At 41.3% G+C, this 24973-nt stretch overlaps 1 protein-coding gene across 1 annotated transcript in view; it reads left to right on the top strand.

The window, feature by feature from the left end:
- Window positions 1-12109, top strand: part of POLR3B (RNA polymerase III subunit B) — a 76251-nt gene extending 64142 nt beyond the window's left edge. The window contains exons 24-28 of the mRNA XM_075274822.1: window positions 4349-4452; window positions 6308-6474; window positions 7920-8033; window positions 9592-9765; window positions 11660-12109. Of these exons, the coding sequence (XP_075130923.1) occupies window positions 4349-4452; window positions 6308-6474; window positions 7920-8033; window positions 9592-9765; window positions 11660-11789 (689 nt within the window). The 3' untranslated portion in view covers window positions 11790-12109. The remainder of the gene's footprint in view (window positions 1-4348; window positions 4453-6307; window positions 6475-7919; window positions 8034-9591; window positions 9766-11659) is intronic.
- Window positions 12110-24973: the final 12864 nt, after the last annotated feature.

Genomic DNA, 24973 nt, shown 5'->3' with positions numbered 1-24973 from the left:
CTCATCCAAAATAGTCTTATGGCCCTAGCCTAAGTACACTGTGATGAGCCACATACCTGTGTGGCTGTCACATGGGCAGGCCCAGTGGAGGTAACACAGGCACCTACTGAATAACAGCAAGCCGAGATCTTGAGCTGAAGTGATAGAAGTCAGCCCTGGTCATGTGATGGACACAGAGGTTTGACTTGTTATAAAGCACAGCTCTGATAAGACTAGGACCACACGGCAACGTTGGCCTGTTGCGTTTATAAAGATCGCCATGTTGTCCAATGTAAGTTAATGTGACTGAGTAGATGTTGCAAGCACGATCTTTAGTTGTAAAAACAATTCTAACACTGTTTTGTTTTTCCACCACATACCCTATACAGTGCAGCTCCATTCATTTAAAGTGACATGGCGATGTTTGGTCATGCAACAGGGGTCACCCCTAAAATCATCATGTGTCCCTAGCCTAACTGCACTGTGACAAGCCATGCATCTATGTGTCTGTCACATGAATAGGACAGGTTGTTATCCACTGAAGAGAACGCAGGCTGCTATTCAATGAAATTAAGCAGAGATCTTGAAACGTGTGAGAAACTGAAACAGAATCTATACATGTATCTTTTAATTAGACAATTGCTGAAAATGGGATATCCCTTTAAATTTCTTACACAAACTTTATGAACTACTGCAGGACTGCTAGTCCCAGCATGCCGCCTTCTTCCTAATGGGCTGAGGGTGCTTAATGTGATGAAAAGTTTGTGAGTGAGATAAACAAGGGCGCTTGTGTTTTCCCAGTCTGTCCCTGGCACAATAGCGGGCTGTGCGGGGTAGGTCCTCTGGTAAGGAAAACGTCCCTTCTGTAAGTACATAACCATTAGAAATGAGCAAGTAATTGGCAAGTCCCAATGAGAAGTAGCCGCGGATGAGGCTCCTTTTCATCCTCCAGGGTCTCGGCCCATGCCCCGATTTCCATCTATGAATCCCGTATTAAATGCTCATTTGAAGGTAAGCAAATATTTAGATCCCCCTCTCCCTCCCCATCTCATTGAGTGACCCACGACCTCCTCGCACATTGTTTAGAGAGTGCTGCTGGCTCTCTCACTCCCAGTTTATGGCACAGAATAAAATTACAGTTGTGTCCTCTGACAGTTCTCTACTAAGCACACATTGTTACGCCAATAGTCTCTCTTTTTTTTCTCCCCTTCTTCTTCTTTGCGGTATGTGTGTTTTGTCAAGTTCCTGCGGTCGCTTTATAATAGGGCAGGAGCATTGTGAGGTTTTCAATTAATCAGTTCCTTTGTGCGCTTACCACTATGCAAATGTATTACTGTGAGCCTTTCAGGGGCTTCTGGGAATGCCGTGTTACAAATGTATTGTCCTCCACGCAAGTTTTAAGTACAAAGCTAATATAATTTCACTCTCCTGTTTAACTAGGAAAGACATAAACAAGCAGTTTTTAATATTTACCTAAAACGGTGGGTTTTTATATTTCTTTCTTTGTTTTTTCGCTTTCATTCTAGTGTTTCACTTTTTTTTTTTTTTTTTTAACTTTCACTTACCACTTGTAATGAGATGAGGGATACAATACAAATACAGAATAATCACACACTTAATATGTGTGTGTGTGTATATATATATATATATATATATATATATATATATATATATATATATTTATATTTATTTTTATTTATCATTTTTTTATACTATATCTCAAACTTTAATGCTTTTAAAAACCTCAGATTTTTATTTTATATCTGGTAGCTGGTTAGAAATATTTTGCATATTTAAAGTTACTTAGTTAAATTTTATATTTGTATTTAAATTCTTAATTTTAATAATATTTTCTATGCTTTTAAAATGATGAAGCATATAAAATATTTACTTCTAAATATCATAATTTTTTAGCCTAACTCAAGCATATTTTAACTTGTATTGTATTGATTTTTTATGACGTTCCTTAAGAATAAAAATCATATTTTTTATCATAGATACCATACGGTGTCCTAAGCATGTTTTGATTTTATTAAATTAGTAAATTCTATGTTTTATAATAAATACATTAACAAATTATTTAAATCTATAACCTAATCATATTTCATATTTATTTATTTTTTAATAGGAATAAATCATATTTTATTATATTAGGTACCTTTTTGAAGTTCTTTTTTTAGTACATCATGGTGACAAATTTTTTTTTGTAAATGTTACGAATTAAAAAAAAAAAAAAAAGATATGGTGGAGAATGAAAAAAACATTTTTTTTTTCCCAAAAATTAAGTATTCTAAAAAAAAACCTGACTTTTTAAGAATCTAATTAGTTATTTTATGAATGTTTTATAATTGTGTTAAAAAAAAAAAAAAAATAGTTTGAAAAGTAAAATTTTTATTGCAAATTTAGAAATGATTTTAAAAAATGTTTTTAAAAATTGAAACTTTACTACAACTATTAAAAAAAAATCTAAATTTGCTTGAACGGTTTTTGTTTTTTTTCTTAGTTCATTGGATATTAAAAGCTCTTAATTTTAATATTAGCCCTGTAAGTATTCATTACTCTCCGACTATAACTTATTCTAAGCTCATTACAGCCCCTTTGTGTTATCCTGTATTAAAATCTGTCAGCTATGACTGGTCTTGCCGGCACAGTCAGCAGAGCAGAATAAGTTAATTATTTACTTGTGTCACTCGGCCTCTTGATCTAATGAAATGCACAGCTGTGTTAGATCTACGGATGGATGTGTAGATCCCATTGTTACACGAGTCAGCAGAGGGTAGGAGCCGCTATGATGGAGAGTCCCCACTTCTTTCTGCTGTTTTGCTTTTCTGTGTCGATTTCATGGTTCTTTTATCACTCACTTTCACACAAAACAAACAACACAGCGACTGTCTGCTATGGGAACCGCTTTGGCATATAAAAGGGGTTCTCAGGGGTTGGCGCATTCGATGTTACCTTGAGCTTAGGGTCTGGATAGCAGCTTTATGGAAGGCTTTGTAGATGCCTCCATTTTTCACCTTTTTATATCTGTTACAATGTTAACCTGCCATAAAAAAACCAAAACATTTTGTAGAAATTTTTTTTTTTTTTTCTTTACTTTTTTCTTTGCAGCAAGTCTAGGAGGTTACACAGCAGTAAACGGTAGCGAAGCAGTGAGAGATTCAGATCCAACAGAACTTCTCATGCAAAGGCAAAAACTGCACATACGGATATTTTACAGTATATTGTGGTTTTCCCCCCCATTGACATCAAAGAAGAAAACACCATAAATCAATGCTCATTTTGTAAAGTTGCACAAATAAAGTTTTTGTCCGCTGGGGGTCAGAAAAAAAAAATGTTGCGTAATGATCAGTTACAATTATTGTGGAAATCATGTTAAAAGAATGGGATGGGATGGGATGGTAGGATGCAGTACCTAGACCCGCCGCTACAGTGTGTACAGAGTATGAGCAGCACTGCTTTCGAAATCTAAACATTACCGGGAGTCGAGTTGTCTCGATACAGCTGAGCATCGGGAGTCCCAGATGTCGGACCTGCGCAGATCTAGTATTCATGAGTATTAAGGTTCACAAAAATGGCAAGACCTTCCTGGAAGAGCAGGCAAATTTCCCAGACCTGGCAGAATACTCCTTCAGCCACCAGGCTAATAGTCTCTTTAAACATTATTTGGTACTTTATGTACTGGTCATGTCTGAAAAGGTAATATGACTGACTCATTTGGTGTTCATGTGACAAAAAAATGGGGCATAGCCACTCCCATGTGGCCATAGCTATATAAAAAAGTTCTCATTGGTTTCATGCACTGTTCTCCTGAATGTCCCCTGCCAAATGTTGGCAAATATGGTATAATTTGTCATTTATTTAGTTAATTTCTGCGCATTCCGGGTTCAGGGGTCCACTGGGCGGTCCTACACAGAGATAATAGCTGGGTAGGACCGCCCACTGAACTCTTAAGCCTGAACTTTGTATGAGGAACCTCTGCTCAGCTCCTCCTGCTCTATAACATCCTGCCTGTAAAGTGCAATGCATTTTCTATGTGATACTTAAAGGGAGTCTGTCATGTCCAAAATGTCTCCCAAACTAATACTACTACTGTGTAGAGACCTTTAATACTTTTGGGGTCACATCCTGATGAAGCACAGCAGAGCTATTCGTCTTTTTATATATACATTGGGGGCAGGGTGGTTTTGTTAGATTTGCCTTCAACTGAAAATATCATTCCCCATTAAAGGGGCAGCATTGTGTGGTGATTCCAAAGGAGAGTTTGAACACTTAGGGGTGTGGAAAATGTTATTTTAAATAATTTTATGAATAAATCTGTATTGTAAAAAATTAACTTTTTTTTTAATCCAAATTCTTTTTTCTGCAGGTGTATGTGGTTTAATAGTTCAGCAAGAAGATATGCCGTTTTGTGATACCGGAATCTGCCCTGATATTATCATGAATCCTCATGGTTTCCCATCTCGTATGACGGTGGGTGTTACTGCATTTACTGAGTGAGATATAAAATTCACAAAAATTGGTTTGGGTAAAACATATCTAATATCTTTCAATGGTTCATTTAGTGGGAACACTGGCAATTGTGGAGTCTGCTTTGGAATATATATTACACACAAATATAATATATTATGAATAAATGTGTGCAGGAAATCTGTGTCACAGCTATAGTTCTTACAGTTAGTGGTTTTCTGGCCACAAATAAACAGGATAGGTCATAAGTGATCGGGGGGGGGGGGGGGGGGGGGGGCAACACCTGGATCCAGCATAGATTATCTATTGTAGCCTTCTCAAGGTGCTGGAACCTGATAGTAGATCCTGCTCCTATCCTGCTCCTGATCCCTGCAGTTCACCAGAACCACCACTATGTTGTGCTGCTCCTATTACTTGATTAGGAGTGGCACTGCCCATCCAAGACCAGCTTTCAGCTTCTGATGATCTGTGCAGGGTCTAGGTGACCGATTCTGTGGATAGGTCATCAATATGAAAATTCAATTTAGGCCCAGGAACACCTTTTAGGCTAAGGCCCCACATTGTAGATTTTGCCAAACATAGTAGTAGCTACTGAAGAAATGGGAAATATCTAAGATGCAAAGTATACTTCTCCTTTCTGCAACGTTCACTCCTGGCCTTAGCTAAGAAAAAAAACGCTGCAAAAAAGCAAAGAAAAAAGCAGTTTATCTGCAGTGCGGGTCTTGATATTGATTTGGGTCACCAATATCCATTCAGTGAGGGTCTGACATCCTGGCACCCCTATGAATCTGATGTTTTGTGCAGCTGATACACAATTAATGGAGCTGGAAGCAGACACTGCTGTTCTCTGTGTGGTGGCCAGATCAGCTACTGCAGATTCGCTCTCATTCACTTGAATTGTAGCTAAACTGCAGTAACTCGGTTCAGCCACTACACAAAGAATGGAGCCAGTGATCAGTGAGGGTTCCAGGTGTGGGACCCCCATCCATCTTATATTAATTTCTATTTTATCAATAAAGAGACAACCCTTTAACATATACACTATATATGTTATACACACATACACTCCTTGCAGATTCCCGATTTATGGGCGATATTTGGAGTCCTAACTTTCCTGTTCGCACATTAGTTAGATGTAGTCTGTTGTAGTCTGAGAGGCACCGGGTAAATTCCAAGCACATGAGGCTGTTTATTGGGACAATCTGTGTGTAAAAGGGCAGAATCCTGTTAATGGTGTTTACATGAACGTGAAACTAATAAACCTCCAGCTGTCTGGAGCGATGACTTAAGAGACAATGTGATCACGGAGCGTCTGCGAGTCCCTGTAAGGAAGATGAGTGGTAATCCGGTGCAATGTTATTTGTCACGGTGTATAAGATTGCGGTGGTCTCCGGATCGCAATTATTATGAGATAACTGTCAGGCTGAAACACTGTCATTTAGTGCAGTCATTATAAGACTCTGGTTTTATTAGTACTTTTTAAGGGTTAATCTCAACACCAGTCAGCTGTATATGTGACTGTCCACACTTAAAGGATATGTAAAGATGTACATCTGTTTGGGTTTTTTTGCTTCTAAAATGAAGCTTCTAGCAGTTGCGTAACTGGCCTTGGTGTAATATCTAATATACTGTATTCTGTTCACAGCTTCTATGAAACCCTGTGTCTCCATGGTAATAGACTACAAACAAACCTTGTGTGTAGTCTGACTTTCACTCATGTATTCTTTTTCATCTGCCCCATCTTTTACTTTGTAGAGAGTGTGCTGCAACCCTGGTGACACATGGATATGAAGAATATTTTAATGCAAACATAGACACTTATATTCACCTATACATTTTGCTCCCTATGTCTGTGCAGGTTGGGAAGTTGATTGAACTCCTGGCTGGTAAGGCTGGCGTCCTGGATGGCAGATTTCACTACGGAACAGCCTTTGGGGGCAGCAAAGTAAAAGATGTGTGTGAAGACCTCATTCGATATGGTTATAACTACCTAGGAAAAGACTATGTAACATCTGGGATAACTGGGTAAGAACCTGCAATCTTATCTTTCACCATCTCCTTCAATAGATGGCGCTCCAATAATTCTGGCGCAGTTAGAATGTTTTCTCTTGCCCCCCACTGTACCTGAGCAATCACTGCTGTTCGTTTCAGCACCAATATGCTAAGTAGACTCATTACTGTCAGGTGGGCGTTCCTAGACTATCTGCTCAAGTTAAGGAACGCCCACCTGACAGTACAGAGCCGCATTAGTATATTGGGTGCTGAAATTAACCGCACTGATGGCTCAGAAACAATGGGTGCTGGAGAAGAAGGATGCAAAGAGGTAGAGGTGGTGAAAGGTCGTCTTTAAAGGTGATGTTTTAACCCCTATTAAGCCACAAACTTGTATTTGATATACCAAATCTTCTCTGCTTCATAGATAGATATGATACATTTCTTTCAGTAAAAAACCTTTTTACTGCTAAATGGAACCAATAATCCTCATGAAATGACATTTCTTCCTAGAAGTTTACAATGCTCTTTTTATTCCTCTTGGAAATGTATGAATAAATTGACAAGTGGGCATTACCATTCACCTTGTGTCTAGGAGGTCTGCTCTGCATACTTTGACAAAGTCAGCACAGTTGGGACAGTCTCGGAGAGTCTAGGGACACTTACTTATTGGCAAGCCAAAAAAAACAGAGGAAGGCACAATCTGAAAAAAAAGCATTTTGCTATAATTTTATTTTGTTAAAGGGTAAATATTAGTATTTCCTAAGTAGACATGTAGGGTAAACTGACTACTCCTCTGTATTGTTCCATCTTTGGGAATACATGCACTTGAGCAAATACAGTACGGAAAATCCAGATTGTGTATTGGCCTTATTTCCTAAATTGAATGTGGTCCATAGACCTCAGAGGCCTTATATAGCTTGCACTATGCCCTGAGCTGTCCGTCAGAGGCTGTTGTGGAGGGGATTATAAAGCTGGATTCACAATGTATATATTTGCACATTGGAAGTGTTTTTACTGTTTTTTTTTTTTTTTTTTTTTTTAACTTTCTTTTAATGCACTCACTGAACATCACTTTCCTAGGGGAAGTCTATCGCCTCTCCTTCCCAAAACTTTGCCAAAGTCATCCATGAGCTGGACCTGATATTACAACTCTGCCTAATTCACTTAAAAGCAACTGAGATGCAATACCAGACATTGCCCATGGACAAGAGTGGCACTGTTTCCGAGAGGAAAAAAAAATAAAAAAGCAGATCTGTAAATTTGAGCGATATTGATGTTCTGCCATGTGGCTTTTTCGCTGTTGGATACGACTATGTGCAGTAACACTGATTTACTAATAGTCATGACATGGTCTATAGCAATAACATCATGGTGTGCAGAGTTGTGCTACAAGGATTTCACCGTGTAGCTTTAGAAATCATATTTTGAGTTACCGCATATTACAATGAATTGTCCATATTTGTCCTCCCTCTTAGAGAGCCTCTGGAGGCCTACATATACTTTGGCCCTGTATACTACCAGAAGCTGAAGCACATGGTGCTGGATAAGATGCACGCCCGAGCAAGAGGACCCAGAGCTGTTCTCACCAGGTACCTTCACGAGTCATGTTATGCTGTGCAGGGGGTCATGTATGAAAAGTAATGGACAAGTTCCTAAAAATACCGAATTTCATGTTACTATGTCAACTTTCTGTTTATTTTAACCAAGGATTTCACCATGTGCAATGTCTAGGATGACATTGATTCACATGCTCATAGAGCTCATTACTTAATATCATCATCATCACATTCCCTTTATCTGTTTTTACATTAAACATTTTTTCTGTAATTTTATTTTTTTTTGCATTTTTTTTTTTAAATTAATCTTGCTTTATCATGCTTTTTTATGCTTTATCATATTTATTTTTTAATAGACTGACACTTTACAGTTCTGTAGGGGTTTTCTTTTGCAGCAGTTACCTCACTTACATCAAAAACAGTATTACAGTAGAAGATAAAAAATTTATAGATAACACCACTGACATGTCATTACATCCAATTCTGAGAATAGATGATGTCACAGCTTATAAACTGTTCCTCACCGCACAGAGCATGTCTCGAAAACTCTTCCATAGACCTCAATGAGTTGGCTTCAGACTATTGCTGTCTATGGCCATGACTGTGCTGTAAAGCACATCAGTAAATACTGTAAAAAGTGCAAAGGAGAAGCTTAGGCAAGATGGCCGCCCCCCTAATCGTATAAAGAAAGCAGGAAAAAAAAAAAAGTAAAACCTTCACTGGATCCAGATTTAATAAATACATTCCGCTTAAAAGGAGTTTGTCACGACCCAAGTCCTGCAGATAGATAGGTTAGGGTCACCGGAAGTAAACAGTACTTCCCCTTTGTGGATCACTGCCTCCATTTCTGAGATACCAATGTTTTGGTCAATATACAAATGAGTTCTTTGGCGTAATGGCTTCACCCTTGTTGCTCTAAAGAGGTCATTTACATACTGAGAAAAAAAACTAGAGGTGACCAAGAGGTTGAACCACACAGTATATAAGAAAGCTGTATATCTATATATTGTACAATGAATAGGCTATACTTTTTGAAAGTGGATTACTCAGAGTTACGTGGGGGCTCTGCCCGGTTTCTCCCAGACTTGGGTGTTTGTTGACATCCGACCTGTCGGCCTTGATGAGAGCGCTCAGTCCTCAGTGTGGGGAGAGCTGACCTGACGGCATCTGTTCCAGACATGTTCAGAAAAGGCTCCGGACATAGCCGCTGTCAGTAAAAGCTGTTACCACGTCTCCTGTGTGTACTCAGTGTGTCGGGCTGTGAGCTATTGTAGTGGAGGGTTTCCAAAGCAAATGGCAGCATTGGGTTTAGTATTGTCTGCTAAAAAAAAATCTGTTGATTTAAAACTATACAAAATGTTCCCAAAAACTTCTTAAATACCTGTGACTTGTTGTATTCTAAGATCAAGTTAAACTTTTCCACATCTATTTATACCATTTATGATTGTATGGAATATTAGTGACCACTCAGAGGCGCCGTAACATGGGCAACATTGTGGTATAACCAAGGCCTTTTGTAATAACATGAGGAAAGGTTTTCTCCCTGTAAATCTTTGGTTATGGTTTTGCTCTTCTCTTTCGTTTTCCCAAGGCAGCCCACTGAAGGCCGATCCCGTGATGGTGGATTGCGTCTTGGAGAAATGGAACGTGACTGTTTGATCGGTTATGGGGCCAGCATGCTGTTGCTGGAGAGACTGATGATTTCCAGTGATGCCTTTGAGGTCGATGTTTGTGGACAGTGTGGATTATTGGGATATTCAGGCTGGTAAGTATACATGTGTGTATGATGACATAGCCCTGTAAATATATTAACCCCCTGGAATTCCTTTGTGTCTCATGACCCCTCAATAGAGGGTTACATAGTAGATGAGGTTGGATGAAGATACCAGTTCATCAAGTCCAACCTATAACCCTAGTACCCTATAGTGTTGATCCAATTGCTCCATTTCAGGGGAAAAAATTCCTTCCTGACTCCAATCTGGCAGTCAGTATGAAAAACCTTGGGTTAACTTATCCTTAACAAAATTCAGAACCAGTAAGATTGTTCAGTTCTAGAAAGGCATTCAGGCCCTCTTTGAACTTGCTCAATGAATCCACCATTACCACTTCCTGGGGCGGAGACTTGTATAGCCTCGCTGTTCTTACTGCAAAGAATCCCCTTCTATGTTGTTGGTGAAACTTTCTCTCTTCCAGACCTAGAGGATGTCCCCTTGTCATCGGCCTAGGAGTAAAATGATCATTTAGAAAGTTCTGTTCTGGTTCCATCCATTTAAGCCCTTCTGATACTTTCTGATTTGTTCCAGTAACATTTCAAGAGAGAAAAGTTCTCCTACCCTATAACCTGCCACTATAGATGTCTAGAGTGTAACATGGATAGTGGCTAGGGTGGAACTCTTTACTGACCTGTGAATATGAGACTTTGTAGTTGAAGCCCAGCTTTAGAAAAACATGCCCTTGGGTTGTGTGTAGTGAGAATTCAACACTATTCACTTTAATGGAGTTGAGTTGGATGGGTGTGGTGCTGTTTCTGAACCAAGGCAGCCATGAATTTCTAGTGCTGGACTATCATCATCATTGTTCTCAGTCATAGCCATGATCACTACCTTAATAAATATTGCCACCACAATCACCCCTGTCAGTCACTAGCACCATCATCCCTGTCCACCACCTCCACCATCATCATCGACATCATCCTTGTCAATCACTGCCACCAAACACATAATTTTGAGTGATGGTAGTGACATTATCACTGACCGTCACCACTGCAACCACCATCATCATCATCATAGTCGATGTCAGCGACTGCTGCCAACACCACTATATGTAATGGTAATGAGATGATTGAGAACGCAATTATCAGTGTATCATGAATGCAGTTGTGAAGTGAGTGTTGTCATTCACTTTTGCAAACCACAAATTCTGTCACTACCTCCATTTTTATTGTCACTCACCATGATTATCTTTATAGTTACTCTCAGCAACATTACCATCATCATCACTACAATCCTCATCACTCTCACCCATGTGTCCTTATTACTCTCGCCATCATGTGTCATCATTGTGTTTCATATGAGTGTCAGCAGTGTATGTTATACCAGAATGAGTCATGTGTAAGTGATATTTACATTGGTGAGTGTGCAAACGTCATCAGTGTGTCAGGAGCACAAATGCTGTCAGCCCAAGTGAGTGATGCCATTTACCCTCATCCCCCACCATCATTACCATATGGCATGATTGATGTGACATCAGTGAGAGTGCTGTTCTCATACATATATCACAAATGTCAGAATTGTGACTCTCACCACCACAGCGATAATCGTCACTTTCGGGAAGTGTTGTCATTGTGCGTGATGGCAGTGACATCAGTAAGAATGTGTAGACGTTGTGTATTATAGGTCCTGATGTGTGATATGTGAGTGATAATTGTCAGGAAATCATTATTGACAGTATGTATGATAGTGATTTTGGGAAGTGAGTGTCGGCAGTATGTGTTCTATATGTGTGTGATATGTGAGTGGTGATGGTGACATTGGGAAGTGTGTAAGCTTCACCAGTGTCATAATCTCACCCTCCTCCATCAGTCACTATTACCATGATCTTCATCCTCCATATTACTTGTGGCATCAGTCCTAATCCCTAATCCATATCTATTTTGTCAGGTGCCATTACTGTAAATCATCCTGCCACGTATCTTCGCTAAGGATCCCCTACGCCTGCAAACTCCTGTTCCAAGAGCTCCAGTCGATGAATATCATACCCAGGCTTAAGCTGTCAAGATACAATGAGTGACCATTGTGCCACAGACCTCAGGCTTCTTGTTAAAAATGAATAAAACTGGGAGAAGTAAGGATTAGGACTGAGCCGGTGTGCGGTAGACACTGATTTATTTATGGACCGCTCGCTGCCTGTAGGACTGGCTCCATGCCATGGGTACAGGCGGGAAGCAGTGTGGTTTCCAGTTTGTATGAGGAGTACTGTACAGCTCATGAAACTTTGTATTATATTTGTAAAATGATAAATGTTCAGAGAACATTGAAAGTCATTGACGTGAGAAGAATTCATGTCAAATATTTATGACCGTCGTCTCGATCAGACTTTAATAAAATATGGAAATGACTCCTTTCATGCCTCAGTGCTAATTTTGCCCCATTTACAGTCACACTAAAAATTAATCTACATAGGCTTCATTTCTCTAAACTGCTGTACAGGCCTTATTGTCCATAGCAACCAATCACAGCACAGCTTTCATATTTCCAGAGCAGATTATGCAATGTAAGGTGAGCTCTGATTGGTTGTTATGGGCAACACAGCAATCAACTTGTACTCTCATTCCTTGATAGACTGTTACATAGCAGGTATGTGATGTTATTTAGTATAAACCCTTCATATCTGTTTCTAGGGAAGCTGAGTGACAACCAGTACACAAAGTATTAGAGTCTATGTCCTGTAGTTTGGTAAAGCTGAGTGACATCTCGTGTGGAATGGAAATGACCACCATATTCTTTCCTGTGGTGTTCACTAAAGTGTTTCCATACTATGGGGCTTATTTATTATTGAGAAAAAAAAGTCACAAAAAGTTGCAGGCCGGCAGTCACAAGTGGTTGTATGTGGTGTTTTTTCTGACAAAGGGAAACGTGAGGCGTAAACTATGTCTTCTATCTACGTCTGACATGTCTGTTTTAGTATATACTTGCATACTCAAAGAAAAAGTTCTAGAACAGCTTTTCTTGTAACTTTGCATTATGTTATTCCTCCTGGAAATGCGTGAATAAACAGAAAACTGTGCAACTATTCCCCTCGCTAAAAGGAAATGGCGCTACACTCTGGACAATGTCACAGCAAGAAAGACACATCCAAAACACTAACAGTAACACCTAGCAGACAAACTAATCATGGATTTCCAGGGGGAATAACAAAGGAATGTCACAATTCAGAAAAAAAGATACTCCAGAATTGTTTTTCCAAGTGTAATACTTGTCTAGGCTCCTAACATGTCCATTTCATTATATACAGCGTTGTCTTAGTGGGTGATCACATGTAGGAATTGGACACCAAATTGGTCAAGCAGAAAATTTCAGCTTCAGGAATTTGAAGCAGATTTTTTTCTGTTTGACAAAAACCGATGCAGATTTTGTCTCTGAATTTGAAGCAGATTTTCACACAGAATGTTGAGACGAGCTGCTGTATTTTGCCTTTAATGGCCAGAGCCAGATTCCATGAGTAGATTTTGACAATTTCTGTGCTGCGAAAAAGGTGTATAGAACTCCCATAAGTGGGAATTCATGGGAGTTCTCAGGTGGAATCTGCCTGAAGAAAAAGTAAGACACTTAATTTTTACATTATTCTCTTTTTATTCTGTTTTGAAAATGGCAGTACACCTACACTGCATGGAGTCCTTGGGGATTGTGCCATTTAGGACCAGAAGGCATCCCTTTGTTATTTCAGCAATTGGTCCACTCCTGTTTGTAATTCCCAGTATTACATTACATTGCTGTAAAATAAGACATATAAAGGGGCCTCGATCCCTATGGTTGCTTTTACACTGCAAATTGCTGTTTATTGTGCAGCCACTTGTCACCAGGTGGCAGCGTTGAACATTTGTATGTGATACATATGAACGTCAAATCCCTCTTTACCCCATGCTTAGGCTTAATTCACACGGTGTTCAGTAGAACTACTCTCTACCAACACTTGTTTTTTTCTACTTTGGGAGAAATAAAGCAATATTTTTGCTTTATACATTGCATTAATATCTCAATTACAGTCTATTAGCTAAAGTGAAGTTTAATTATTTTTTTTCCAATATATGAAGCAGCGACCCCAACCTGTCCATGGGGTGGATCTGGCTTTTCAGTTCATCCTCATTCCTTTAATCACTGTAGCATTCAATACAAGAACATACTTATAGAGATGGCGTGCACTTCCTGATATAATATCTTCAAAATAGATGAAAATATACAAATTAATGTATAGGACTGAATCGTGCCAGTCTGGGTATGTCTCCACAAGCTGCAGCTTCCAGCCTGAGGAAAACCAAAGGTAGGCTAAGGCCCCCACGTTGCAGAACACAGTGGAAACTCATTGCGCTATTTTCCATATTGTCTTCCAATGCATTTTTGCTGAACTTTTCTCTGCAGATTTTCTGCAGCTTTTTTTTCTGCACTGTGTGGACAGGATTAGCCAGAATATCATTCACATTGCTGTTTTTTTTTTTTTTTTTTTTTTTTTTTTTCCTGCTGCGGCAAAAATGCTGTGTTTTTATGCAACAATGGGGGTTTACCTGTAATCCACTAGCAGATGAATAGAATGAAGAGTACAAGAACTGAGATTGAACTGAGAAAAAAAATGAGCTAAGTACAAGGTACTGCTAAAGAAATACAGAATGCATTTATTATAAAAATACATAAGTACAATGCGTTTTGTGGGGCCCTTCCCAGGTACACACATCACGCTATATCTCCCCCAGGTTTTTAACTTGTATGTCCAGTGCAGATCTTGAGTGGCCTCAGCCTCAGGTGTGAGTCCTTCACTCATTACTGGGCCAGAAAAGGCTGCAGCTCCTGCATTACAGGGCAAATCCAGGGAATGAGAGGAGGCGTCCGGATCTGTCCTTTATCCCTGAGTCCGGTGAGACAAAGTTGTGCTTGTTTTGTTTGTGTGGCTGGTAGTAAGCCACATGAGTTAGGTTATTGTTTGTTTAGTTAGTCGCTCAGATGAGCAGGATTTTGTTTTGTTCTTGCCTGAAGTTAAGGCTGTATTTTGTTTTGCATTTTGACCAATGTTTGTTTAATCTTCCCCTCATGGGCATCGTGGTCCTGCCAATATATTAAGGGGCACCACGGCATTGCATCATGTAAATAACTTAATACTATGCACAAATCCGAAAATATTTCATTTTAAAAATCTCACCATTGGATTCAGAACAGAATTGTTGAAGTCAGAAAATATTTCACTTAAAGAGGACCTTTCATGGATTTGGGCACATGCGGTGTTATATACTGCTGGAAAGCCGACAGTGCGCTGAATTCAGTGCACTGTCTGCTTTTCTGATCTGTGCCCCGGGTGAAGAGCTATCTGTCCCGGTACCATAGCTCTTCAGCCAGAAAGGCGTTTCTGACACTCTGTCAGGTACGTCCTTCTCCACAGCAGCACCTATAGCGTTGTACAGTGTGAGTGGGGAGGAACGCCCCCTCCCTCTGCTCACAGTGCTCGTACATAGACGAGTATTATCAGGAGGGGAGGGGACGTTCCTCCCTGCTCACACTGTACAACGCTATAGGCACTGCTGTGCAGAAGGACGTTCCTGACAGACTGTCAGGAACGCCCTTCTGACTGTGAAGAGCTATGGTACCGGGACCAATAGCTCTTCACCCGGGGCACAGATCGGGAAAGCCGACTGTGTGCTGAATGCAGAAACCTGGTGGACCCCATAATAGTCTACAGTTTCCATGGATAACTGCTATTTAAGCAGAATGGAAACCCCAATGCAAGTGTGAAAATAGCATAAGTATTACCCAACATCAATCGTAATTCTGTTCTTAATTGGTGGACTTTGTCCTATTTAGGAATGTAATGGAGGCACATTCAATTTCTACATCCCCTTCCATCATCTAAGTTATCACTATTTACACTCTACTGTAGGTGTTGAAGGAAATGGGCCACCTTTTGGGCCCTATAGTAGCTGCCATCTCTGCAATCCCGGTAGTTCTGCTCATGGTTCCCCCTGCGATAGATAGATAGATAGATAGATAGATAGATAGATAGATAGATAGATAGATAGATATGACTAGTTAAGCACTTCCACACCATACTTGTAGTGATATACAAGGGTCCGCCTGGTTTACCACTGATGATACGGAATAATAATGGATCCCTGTAGACAGTGAATATACATTAGTAATGACAGGAATATGACGCCTCCAGGTGTCCAGTGACAGGTGGTGGAAGAATGTGTCGTTCACAGGAGGAGGTTTAGCAAAGACCTTGGATCTGGGCCTGCATCCGTACATCATCTGGATCTGTAGAAAGTTCTTTACAGCTGAGATTACCCCCTCCTTATCCCTCCAGACGGTGGACTTATCAGGTTGTACCACATGTGGCTCGCACTTCACTTTACAAGGCGCTGAAAACCCTAAATCAGTCTCCCAATTAAAGCTACAGACTCTCGTTCTCGGAGGTTTGGAAGATTCCTGAGAAAAGCAGCAGACATAAAAGATATTTATTGTCACATTTCAGGTTTAATTAGGATCTGTCAAAGTGGAAGTATATGAGCGAACGGCCAGGAATGCCCAATATATGGACTACTACAGTAGCTAAAATGACCAATGGCGGTTTTACTACCAGGGACAATGGCTTGTCCTAAAACAAAATTTAAAGGGGCAGTAATTAGGAAAACACTTTTTTTTTTTTTTCCTTCCAGAAACAGCACCGCACCTGTCCATAGGATTTGTGTGATATTGAAGCTCAGTGTCACTGACGTGAATAGGGCTGAAGTGCAATATCACATAACTTGTGGAGAGGTGTGGTGCTGTTTTTGAAAGAAAGCAACCATGTTTTTCTAATCTTGTACAAAACCTTTCAGTTTGACATTTGAAAAGATACTCAGTCTAAGGTACTTACTACTGTTGTAGGGGTGTGTTAAATGTTTCCCTATTTCTGTGTCAGTCTCATCTGTTTAAAAAAAAAAAAAAATCTTATATAGTGTAAAATCTGCTCTCCATGCAGGGCTTGCTCTTTATACCCAAGAAACAGCGCCACTTTTGGTCAAGTCTGTGTCTGGTATTGCAATTCAGCCTCAATTATGTAAACGGGACTGAGCTGCAATGCCAGGCACAGGCCATACGCAAATGTGGCACTGTTTCTCAAAAAGAAAAAAAAAAAAATTTCATTTATTTTTTTTATATGGCACAAATAGGCCAACTGCACTTGGGCAAACACAGGTGAGAACAACTAGACCATATATTTCTCCCATTTCCCTGACTGACTCTGGTTCAGAGACCAGGACTCCTTTCACCATAATGATCTATGACACTAGGAGTCCCGGCCTCCCCATGCTCCACTGTCCCACACTGTATATAGTATAAAATAGTAGACATACCTCCCAACTTTTGAAGACCAGAAAAAGGGACAAAATGTATGGTGCGCTATGCGTGTCATGGCCAATTGAGCTCCGCCCACTTTTACATTGACTCTGCCCATTTTCATTCATTTTTTATGTGCCCCCACACAGTATAATCCTCCTACAGTCACCTGTACGCTTTATGTCCCCACATTATAATGTTCCCTTCCAACTGCCCCACAGTATTTAGTTCCTCTCCTGGTGCCCCAGTTTAAACTGGAGAAAACTAGAGGGGGATATGAAACTGGGGCAGCTGGAGGGGGACATTAAACAGTGGGGGTGGTTGGAGGGGACAATAAATTAATGGCAGCTGAAGTGGAACATTAAACTGGGGGCAACTAGACGGAGACATAAACTCAGGCAGCTGAAAGCAGACACTAAACCATAGGGGTAGCTGGAGGGTGACATTAAACTGGGGGCAACTAGAGGCAGACAGGTCACTCTCCATTTAATCCCATGGTTTAATGTTCCCCTCCAGCTGTCCCCAGTTTAATGTCCCCTTTAATATCCGCCCAGTTTAAGTGTCCCCCTTCATCTACCCCCAGTTTCATGCTCCCCCTCCATCTGCCCCCAGTTTCATGCCCCTCCCCCCTTCAACATATTCCCCCTCAACATTTAACATTAAAAAAAAAAAAACACATACTCACCTTTCCTTGATCCCCTGCAGCTCCGTCTGCAGTCTCAGTCACTGAGTTGTTGGCGTGATGTGAGTGGCATCATCACATCGCGCCTAAAGCTTCTGGGCCCGGAGTGGGCGTCCTCCGGACGCAGATGAGTTGAAAACAGGGCATACCTCCTGCGACCCGGACTGTGGGACAGGGCCCCGAATCCAGGAATGTCCCGCAGAATCCAGGACGGTTGGGAGGCCTGTAGTAGAGCCCGCGGAGGCTGGGACTTCTAGTGTCATAGACTCCGGACTCCGTTCAAGCCAATTTTCCAGCCTGTATTTGTCCATGTGCGGGAGGCTTCAGAGTTAAAAGATCTAAATCTTAAAGGAATTGTCCAGAGGAAAAAGCATTTTTATAAAATTGGCTCAGAATGGGTTAAAACATAAGCCATACTTACCTGACCAGTCCCTCACTTACTTTCATTGTGATGTTTATGGGGTCCCCTGCTGGTCTCTACTTCCTGATCCTGTATCACTGGCCGAGACAGATCACAACTGCAGCCATTTATCGGCTGACTGCGCATTTCCTGTATATCGAAATAGGAATTAGTCCAACAGCATCTGGTAAAATTAGAACAGGATCCGATCGGGATCTGTGAGGTGAGAACGTCTTCCTAAACTGGATTGTATCACCATTTTATTTTACTTTTTTCTAATCTGTTTTTCTTTTCTGATTGTAGTTTTTTTTTTTTTTTTTTAATTCTCTGCACATTATTATAGAGGCATCATCTTGCCTGAGCTTCTTTTGTTCCCTGTTTGACAGCATTTAGTAACATGCTTTACCGCACAATCATGGCCATAGACCGCAATAGTCTAGAGCTAGCTCAATGAAGTCTCCCAGGAAAATTGTCTAGAGATGCTCTGTGTGGGGAGGTGGAGTAGATAAGCTGTGACCTCATCTATTGTCAGTACTGGACGCAATGATGGGTCAATGGTGTTATCTAAGGTGTTATCTTCTATTGTAATGCTATATGTGATGTCAATGTGGTGACAGCTTGAAACAAAACTCCTACAGAGTTGGCAAGCATCATTCTATTATAAGGCTTAGTGGTCAGAGTGAAAATCACCAGATCTTGGCAACATAAAGGCAAGCAATAGTAGTATTTGACTGGAGGCCCTATTATAAACTCATAATTCCAACCACCACTACAGAAAGCTTATGCACTTAGCTCCCTCTAGTGGTGGAGAAAGATGCCAGACTTTTATCATTTTCTAACTCTTCATATAGCAGTTCCATATGTGAAAATGCAGATCCAAAGCCCTATACAGCTATATTATGATATTATGGTGGACATGGTGTGTTGTCAGCAGCGTGTGGGGACCACTGTGAGCTTTATTATGGGATTCTAGGTTTCTGGTTATAGTATCAAAGAGCTATTATATAGATAGAATAAAATTACCCTTGTGATATCTAGTTCATGTCGCACCTATAATATCCACCAACTCCATTATAAAAATTAACACTGAATTGCAATTTTATCTTATAGTCAGTAGAGGTCGCTACGTGCAGAACACTTTTGGTCACTGACTAAAATTCTTCATTTGTGATGGATTGATTTTTTAGATAGCTTATAATATCACAATCTCAGGAGTCCCAGCGACGGACAGATGACATATTTGTGTAGTGATCCCCACCCACCCCCAGTTCTCTGAAGTATAACAATGGCTGCAGAGTCTTCTAATCTCCCCAGTGACTGTGTGATCACTTTTCCCAGGCCCGGTGCACAGTCGGCCATACGTGTCTGTCGCACTTGCCTTACATGTTCTTAATATTCCTCTGAACTTGGCTCAGTGGGAGTTAGCGGCGAGTCCCCGGCCTGTGGAGTAAATCTCTCTTCCTTTGTGAATAGCGGCCTGATAGATTTCAGAGGAGAGGCCTACAGTTATTCTATATTAAGTGCACTGACTTACCGCAATATTCTGACAGCTGGATCTGACCCCATAACCCTGCACCTATCACGTCAGTCCGCAGAGGAGGGTGACTGTCTCTGCCATGACAGTCTTTGGGGTTACGTTACACCCAAAACCATTTAACATTTATTATGACTGCAGACAGGGGACCGGATAACCATTTTCTATGATTTTTTGCCTACAGGGCTTGCCAGACTTCACAACGTTCAAAGGATTGAAAGAGGGACAAAATCTGTAGCATGTGCATTCAGCCCTGCCCTCTCCCACTTTGGCTTCACCCATTCCCATCCATGTCCCTTTGAGCCTCCATGCAGTATAATGTCCCTATTGGTACCCTGAGACTGTGTAATGTTCCCTTGAAAGCCCTATGATATAATTCACCAAGTCATTGTGGACCCCACATTATAATGTCCCCTTTGGATGCCCCTACAGTATAATATCCCCTCTCCTGAACATATGAGTTGAAGTCAGGAGATACCCCCTGCTGACTGGTACAACGGGACTGTCCCGATGAATCCAGGATGGGTGGGAGGCTTGGACTTGCCTCTATTGTTCTTTTGTTAGCTGTCACTATATACTTTCATATCTTGAGGACTAAGGGTGCCCAATTTTACAGAGAGGAGGAAGTGGAGCTCAGTATCATAGTTCTGGATTATGCCTTCAATATTGACAGCCTACAGAGTTACATGTAGTACCAGGCTCAGCCACTGCAGAATGTATGGCACTGTCTGGTAATGAAGAGGCTCTGGTCTGTGTGCTGCAGCCCCTTTTTTTTTACAATTAAATGTATATATATATATATATATATATATATATATATATATATATTAAAGAGGACCTTTCATGGTTTGGAGCACAGGCAGTTCCATATACTGCTGGAAAGCAGACAGTGCACTGAATTCAGCCACTGTCGGCTTTCCCGATCTGTGCCCCAGGTAAAAAGCTTACGGTGCCGGTACTGTAGCTCTTTACAGTCAGAAGGGCGTTCCTGACAGTCTGTGCCTATAACGCTGTACAGTGTGAGCGGGGAGGAACACCCCTCCCTCTGCTCACAGTGCTCGTCCATAGATGAGTATTATCAGGAGGGGAGAGGGAAGTTCCTCCCCGCTCACACTGTACAGTGCTATAGGCGCTGCTATGAAGAAGGACGTTCCTGACTGACTGTCAGGAACGCCCTTCTGACTGTAAAGAGCTACGGTACCGGCACCGATAGCGCTTTACCCGGGGCACAGATGGGGAAAGCCGACAGTGCGCTGAATTCAGCATTACATAGCAGTATATAGAACTGCCTGTGCCCCGTACCATGAAAGGTCCTCTAATGGCATAACATATTTATATACCATTGTGATGATTTAATTAAAGGAAATTTAATTAAAGGAAAATAAAAAAGAATTCTAAAAAAAAAAATTAATGTAAGCAAACTAAAACTGTAAGGTGCAGGAAACGGAAATAGGAGTTGACTGAGATCTTAAAGGGGTATTCCCACGTTGCATACTCACCACTCTTCGCTGCAGTAAATTCTTCTGTCTTCCAGCTTTGTTGTGTCATTGGTGGGCGGGGTTACATATGCAAAGCCAGCGGCGAGAAGTCGTCGCTTCTATGCCGCTGGCCCTGCATGTGCGCTGCTGATGCACTAGGCATCGGACGTACAGCCTTCACAAAGTAATACAGACCCGGCATCCGCTGTAATAGAGAGGCGGATGCCGGGGAGTGTAGACGCCGGCACAGGTGAAACCAGCAGCGGCAGGAGCGATGCTGCTATTCCGCTCTTCCGCAATATCAGAATCACTCCTGTCACTGCTGGCCTCACATGTGCCGGCGTCTACACTCCCCGGCATCCGCCTCTCTATTACAGCGGATGCCGGGTCTGTATTGACGGCCCCTCCCCCCCCAAAGTGTAAACTACCCCCCTCCAGACTCGCTCCCGTGCACTTAGCCCCTCCTCCCTCCCCCTCAGAGCAGCAGATACATCACTTGACTTATGACCAGATAAGTCAAGGGATGTGTAAAAAAAAAAAAAAATGAATAAAGTAAGATAGTGGACAAACAAAGCAGTTTTGCTGAAGCAATGTATTTAGGAAAAGTCTTACATCCACATTAACAAGCAGTATAGATAGGATCCTTGTGATGGGACAACCCCTTTAATCCTATCCACATAATCCTAGTCACATGTTTTTCTTGGTGAGAAATCAAATTCATCAATTCTGGATGTTCATTTATACATTTTTGAGGATTATAAATATTCTGATCAAGAATTTGAAATTTATTTCAACAATTGCATTCCTCAACAGATGGCAAAATTGTACAATTCTTGCAGGAACAGCATTCAGTATTATTTAAGGCTACGGTCACACTAGCACTTGTTTGACCATTCGGGAATTCCGTCCCCCCAGTCCTCTAGGTAACCGCTTTTTAAGTAGATTGGATTTCCGCTATTCAGGGTCCCAAGCAGAGCAGAAGAACAGAACCCACAACACTAGTGTGAATCTAATGTAATTGACCTTCAGCATCACATTTTGGATCTTGACGTGTCTTATTTGGACCCCACTGTTGGTCTGTATGGTTGTTCATTGTTCTCTTCTGGTACCATGGAACATAGTTTGCAAAATTTTTTTTCATTCGAGACTTAGTCTTGTTTCGTCTTCTCCTGAGTCATCTTTAATGTTGAAGACTGTGAACAATCTGAATAAAGTTCTTGCTTGGAAGCCTCTGCAGAAATTTTTATCTCCTCTTGTAATGAGAATTCTGCACAGAAAACTTCATTAGTATTAGCCGTGTAGCCCTGCTCCCCGGAGTGCTTCTAGTTCCTTGGCTTCTCCAGGTTCTTCCTCAGGGTCTACATCAGGCTGCCATCTATTTGTCTCCTGTAGCCCCTTTTAATCAGCTATTCGCGGAGGTGCCTATTTTAGAGTAAGCCATCAATATCAAATTGGTGAGGGCCCAACTCCTAGCACACCCATATTGGGCTGATCGAAGGGGTCACACTGCTTGACTGAGTCCGTTATTTTCTTCTTTACCATACACAGTATCATACTTTTTAAAAAAAATTCTGTCTCATTTAAATAAATGGAACAGAGCTACATGTAGTACCAGACACAACCACTACATAATTTATGGCGCTGTGCCACAGCACTGGCTCTTCAAACATTTGATTGGTAGGGGTGCTGATATTCATGAGACTTACAGAGGCTGCAAAACTAATTTGGCCCTGTGCCCACATCACTTTTTTCGTTGCATAGTTGTTCTCCAGCCACCCACCCACTGTGTGAGGGAATTACAGCAGTGTTTCATTCAAGTGAATGGGTCGAACTGAAGTTCCCTGCACATATGAGTGGCTGGGAGAGGAAGGAGCGCAGTACTGGTTTATGGCTTTTCATTCACAGGATTGGTGGGGATCCCGGGGTTTGGACTCCCATGATGAAAAAAGTATAGCATATTTTAGTAATACCCCTTTAAGTTCTGGCTAACTATAGTCACCACTAGGGGGATTTATTTTTCATTGAATTTAATAAGGCCTGTATAACTATTTGCAGACAGTGCCCCCTAGTGGTGGCTGCTGATTTTAAAATGTGTTACATTAAACACAGAGCACATTCTGCATATGCCAAAATACTCCCACTATTTGTGTGCTCACATGATTTATGCGCTTGGGGACCCCCTCCGAACAGAAAAATATATATGCATAAAAAAGCAGTTACTTCGGAAAACACACAGATCCCATAGACTATAATGGGGTTTGTGTGGTTTCTGCATGAAACATGTGGAGAGAAAAGTCCTGCAAGCAGCACTTTTCTCTCTGCATGTTTCGTGCAGAAACCGAATGGAAATGACACGGACCCCTTTATAGTCTATGGTGTCTGCATGTTTTTCGAAGTAATCGCTTTTCAAATGCATATATAGTTTTCTCTTGGGGTAGGGGGGTCCCCAAGTGGGCTCCCCAAATGCAGATGTGAACCGAACCTATGTGTTGCACAAAAAACATACCGTAATTAGAATCCCAAAAATGAACCCTCCTCTGTCCCAGCTCCCACATTACCCCACATGATATGATGCCATTTCAGGCGAACGTTATATGTCATTTCTTTCCGACGGAACGGAGATCTCTGCTGGTCCCAAAAAATAGAAAACCTGATAAGGAAAATTCTAGAATTGTTGGTACCTTTGACACCCATCACAAGGGGGTCAGAAATGTTCTGCAGAAATACTGGGGTGTCTTGAGAGGGGACCAGGATTTGAGTGAGATTATTGGTATGGATCCCAACATTACCTTTAGGCGAGGGAAAAATCTAAAGGACCGTCTGGTTCACAGCTGGCTACCACAACGCGAGCAGCCGGTAACATGGCTCTCTAGCGAGAAACCAAAAGGGACTTTTATGTGTGGAAAATGTACGGCGTGGCCGTACATTGACAAAGATCCAAGGTTCCATAGTGTGTCAACAGGGATGATGTTTAGATGTAGGTCATTTGCCAATTGCACCAGGGTTGGAGTGGTATATCTCCTCAGATGCTCGTGTCCCTTTAATTATGTGGGCAAGACACGTAGGCAGCTGAGGAGGAGAATTAGGGAACACATCCTTGATATACAGAATGATAGGGACACTCCAGTTGCCAGACATTTCCAAAGATACCATTCAGGTTCCACGGATGGCCTGAGATTTCAGGTCATGGAGGTCATCAGACCTGCAAGGGGTGGGGACTGGGACAGAAAAAAAAAGAGGCGCAATGGATCCACAGGATGGATACCATAGCGCCAAATGGTTTGAATGAGCAGATAGATTATTCCTGCTTTTTGTGATCTTCTACCTGAGACCAGTCTAGAGCACCTTGATATGGCCAATTTTGACAGTATGATTAGCAATAGTTAATATTCATTGGATATAGAGCGGAGGCCGCCTCAGGTTCCGGTCCAAAAAACTACGTGTGAACTTACCCTAAGGGCTTTTAGAATTGTGAATGTAGGTGGGAAACCTAAATTGTTACTCAACCTATGTACTAACAATGCTATGGTAATGAAGCACACTGATACCCCATCACTATAAAGGAGGTCTAAGCACAAACTCTGTCCATCCTGTTAGATAATAATATATGAGCTTAGTTAATGTAGACTTTCAGGCTATTACCAGGCATAATAGTGATGTAATATATAGGGATCCCTCTCGCTGAGTGCTGTTCTTTATGTCCCAGCAGTCTGCATGACCTCTCGGAGAAGGAGGTGACAGTCCCAGTTATGGTACATTATTTGTGAAAGCCCAGGAGCAGATCTCGGCAGGGATGTGT

Source organism: Leptodactylus fuscus, chromosome 5, assembly GCF_031893055.1.
Source record: "Leptodactylus fuscus isolate aLepFus1 chromosome 5, aLepFus1.hap2, whole genome shotgun sequence".
Classification (NCBI taxonomy): Eukaryota; Metazoa; Chordata; class Amphibia; order Anura; family Leptodactylidae; genus Leptodactylus; species Leptodactylus fuscus.
The sequence above is the reverse complement of the archived record's forward strand: the minus strand, read 5'-3'. Positions and strand labels throughout refer to the sequence as shown.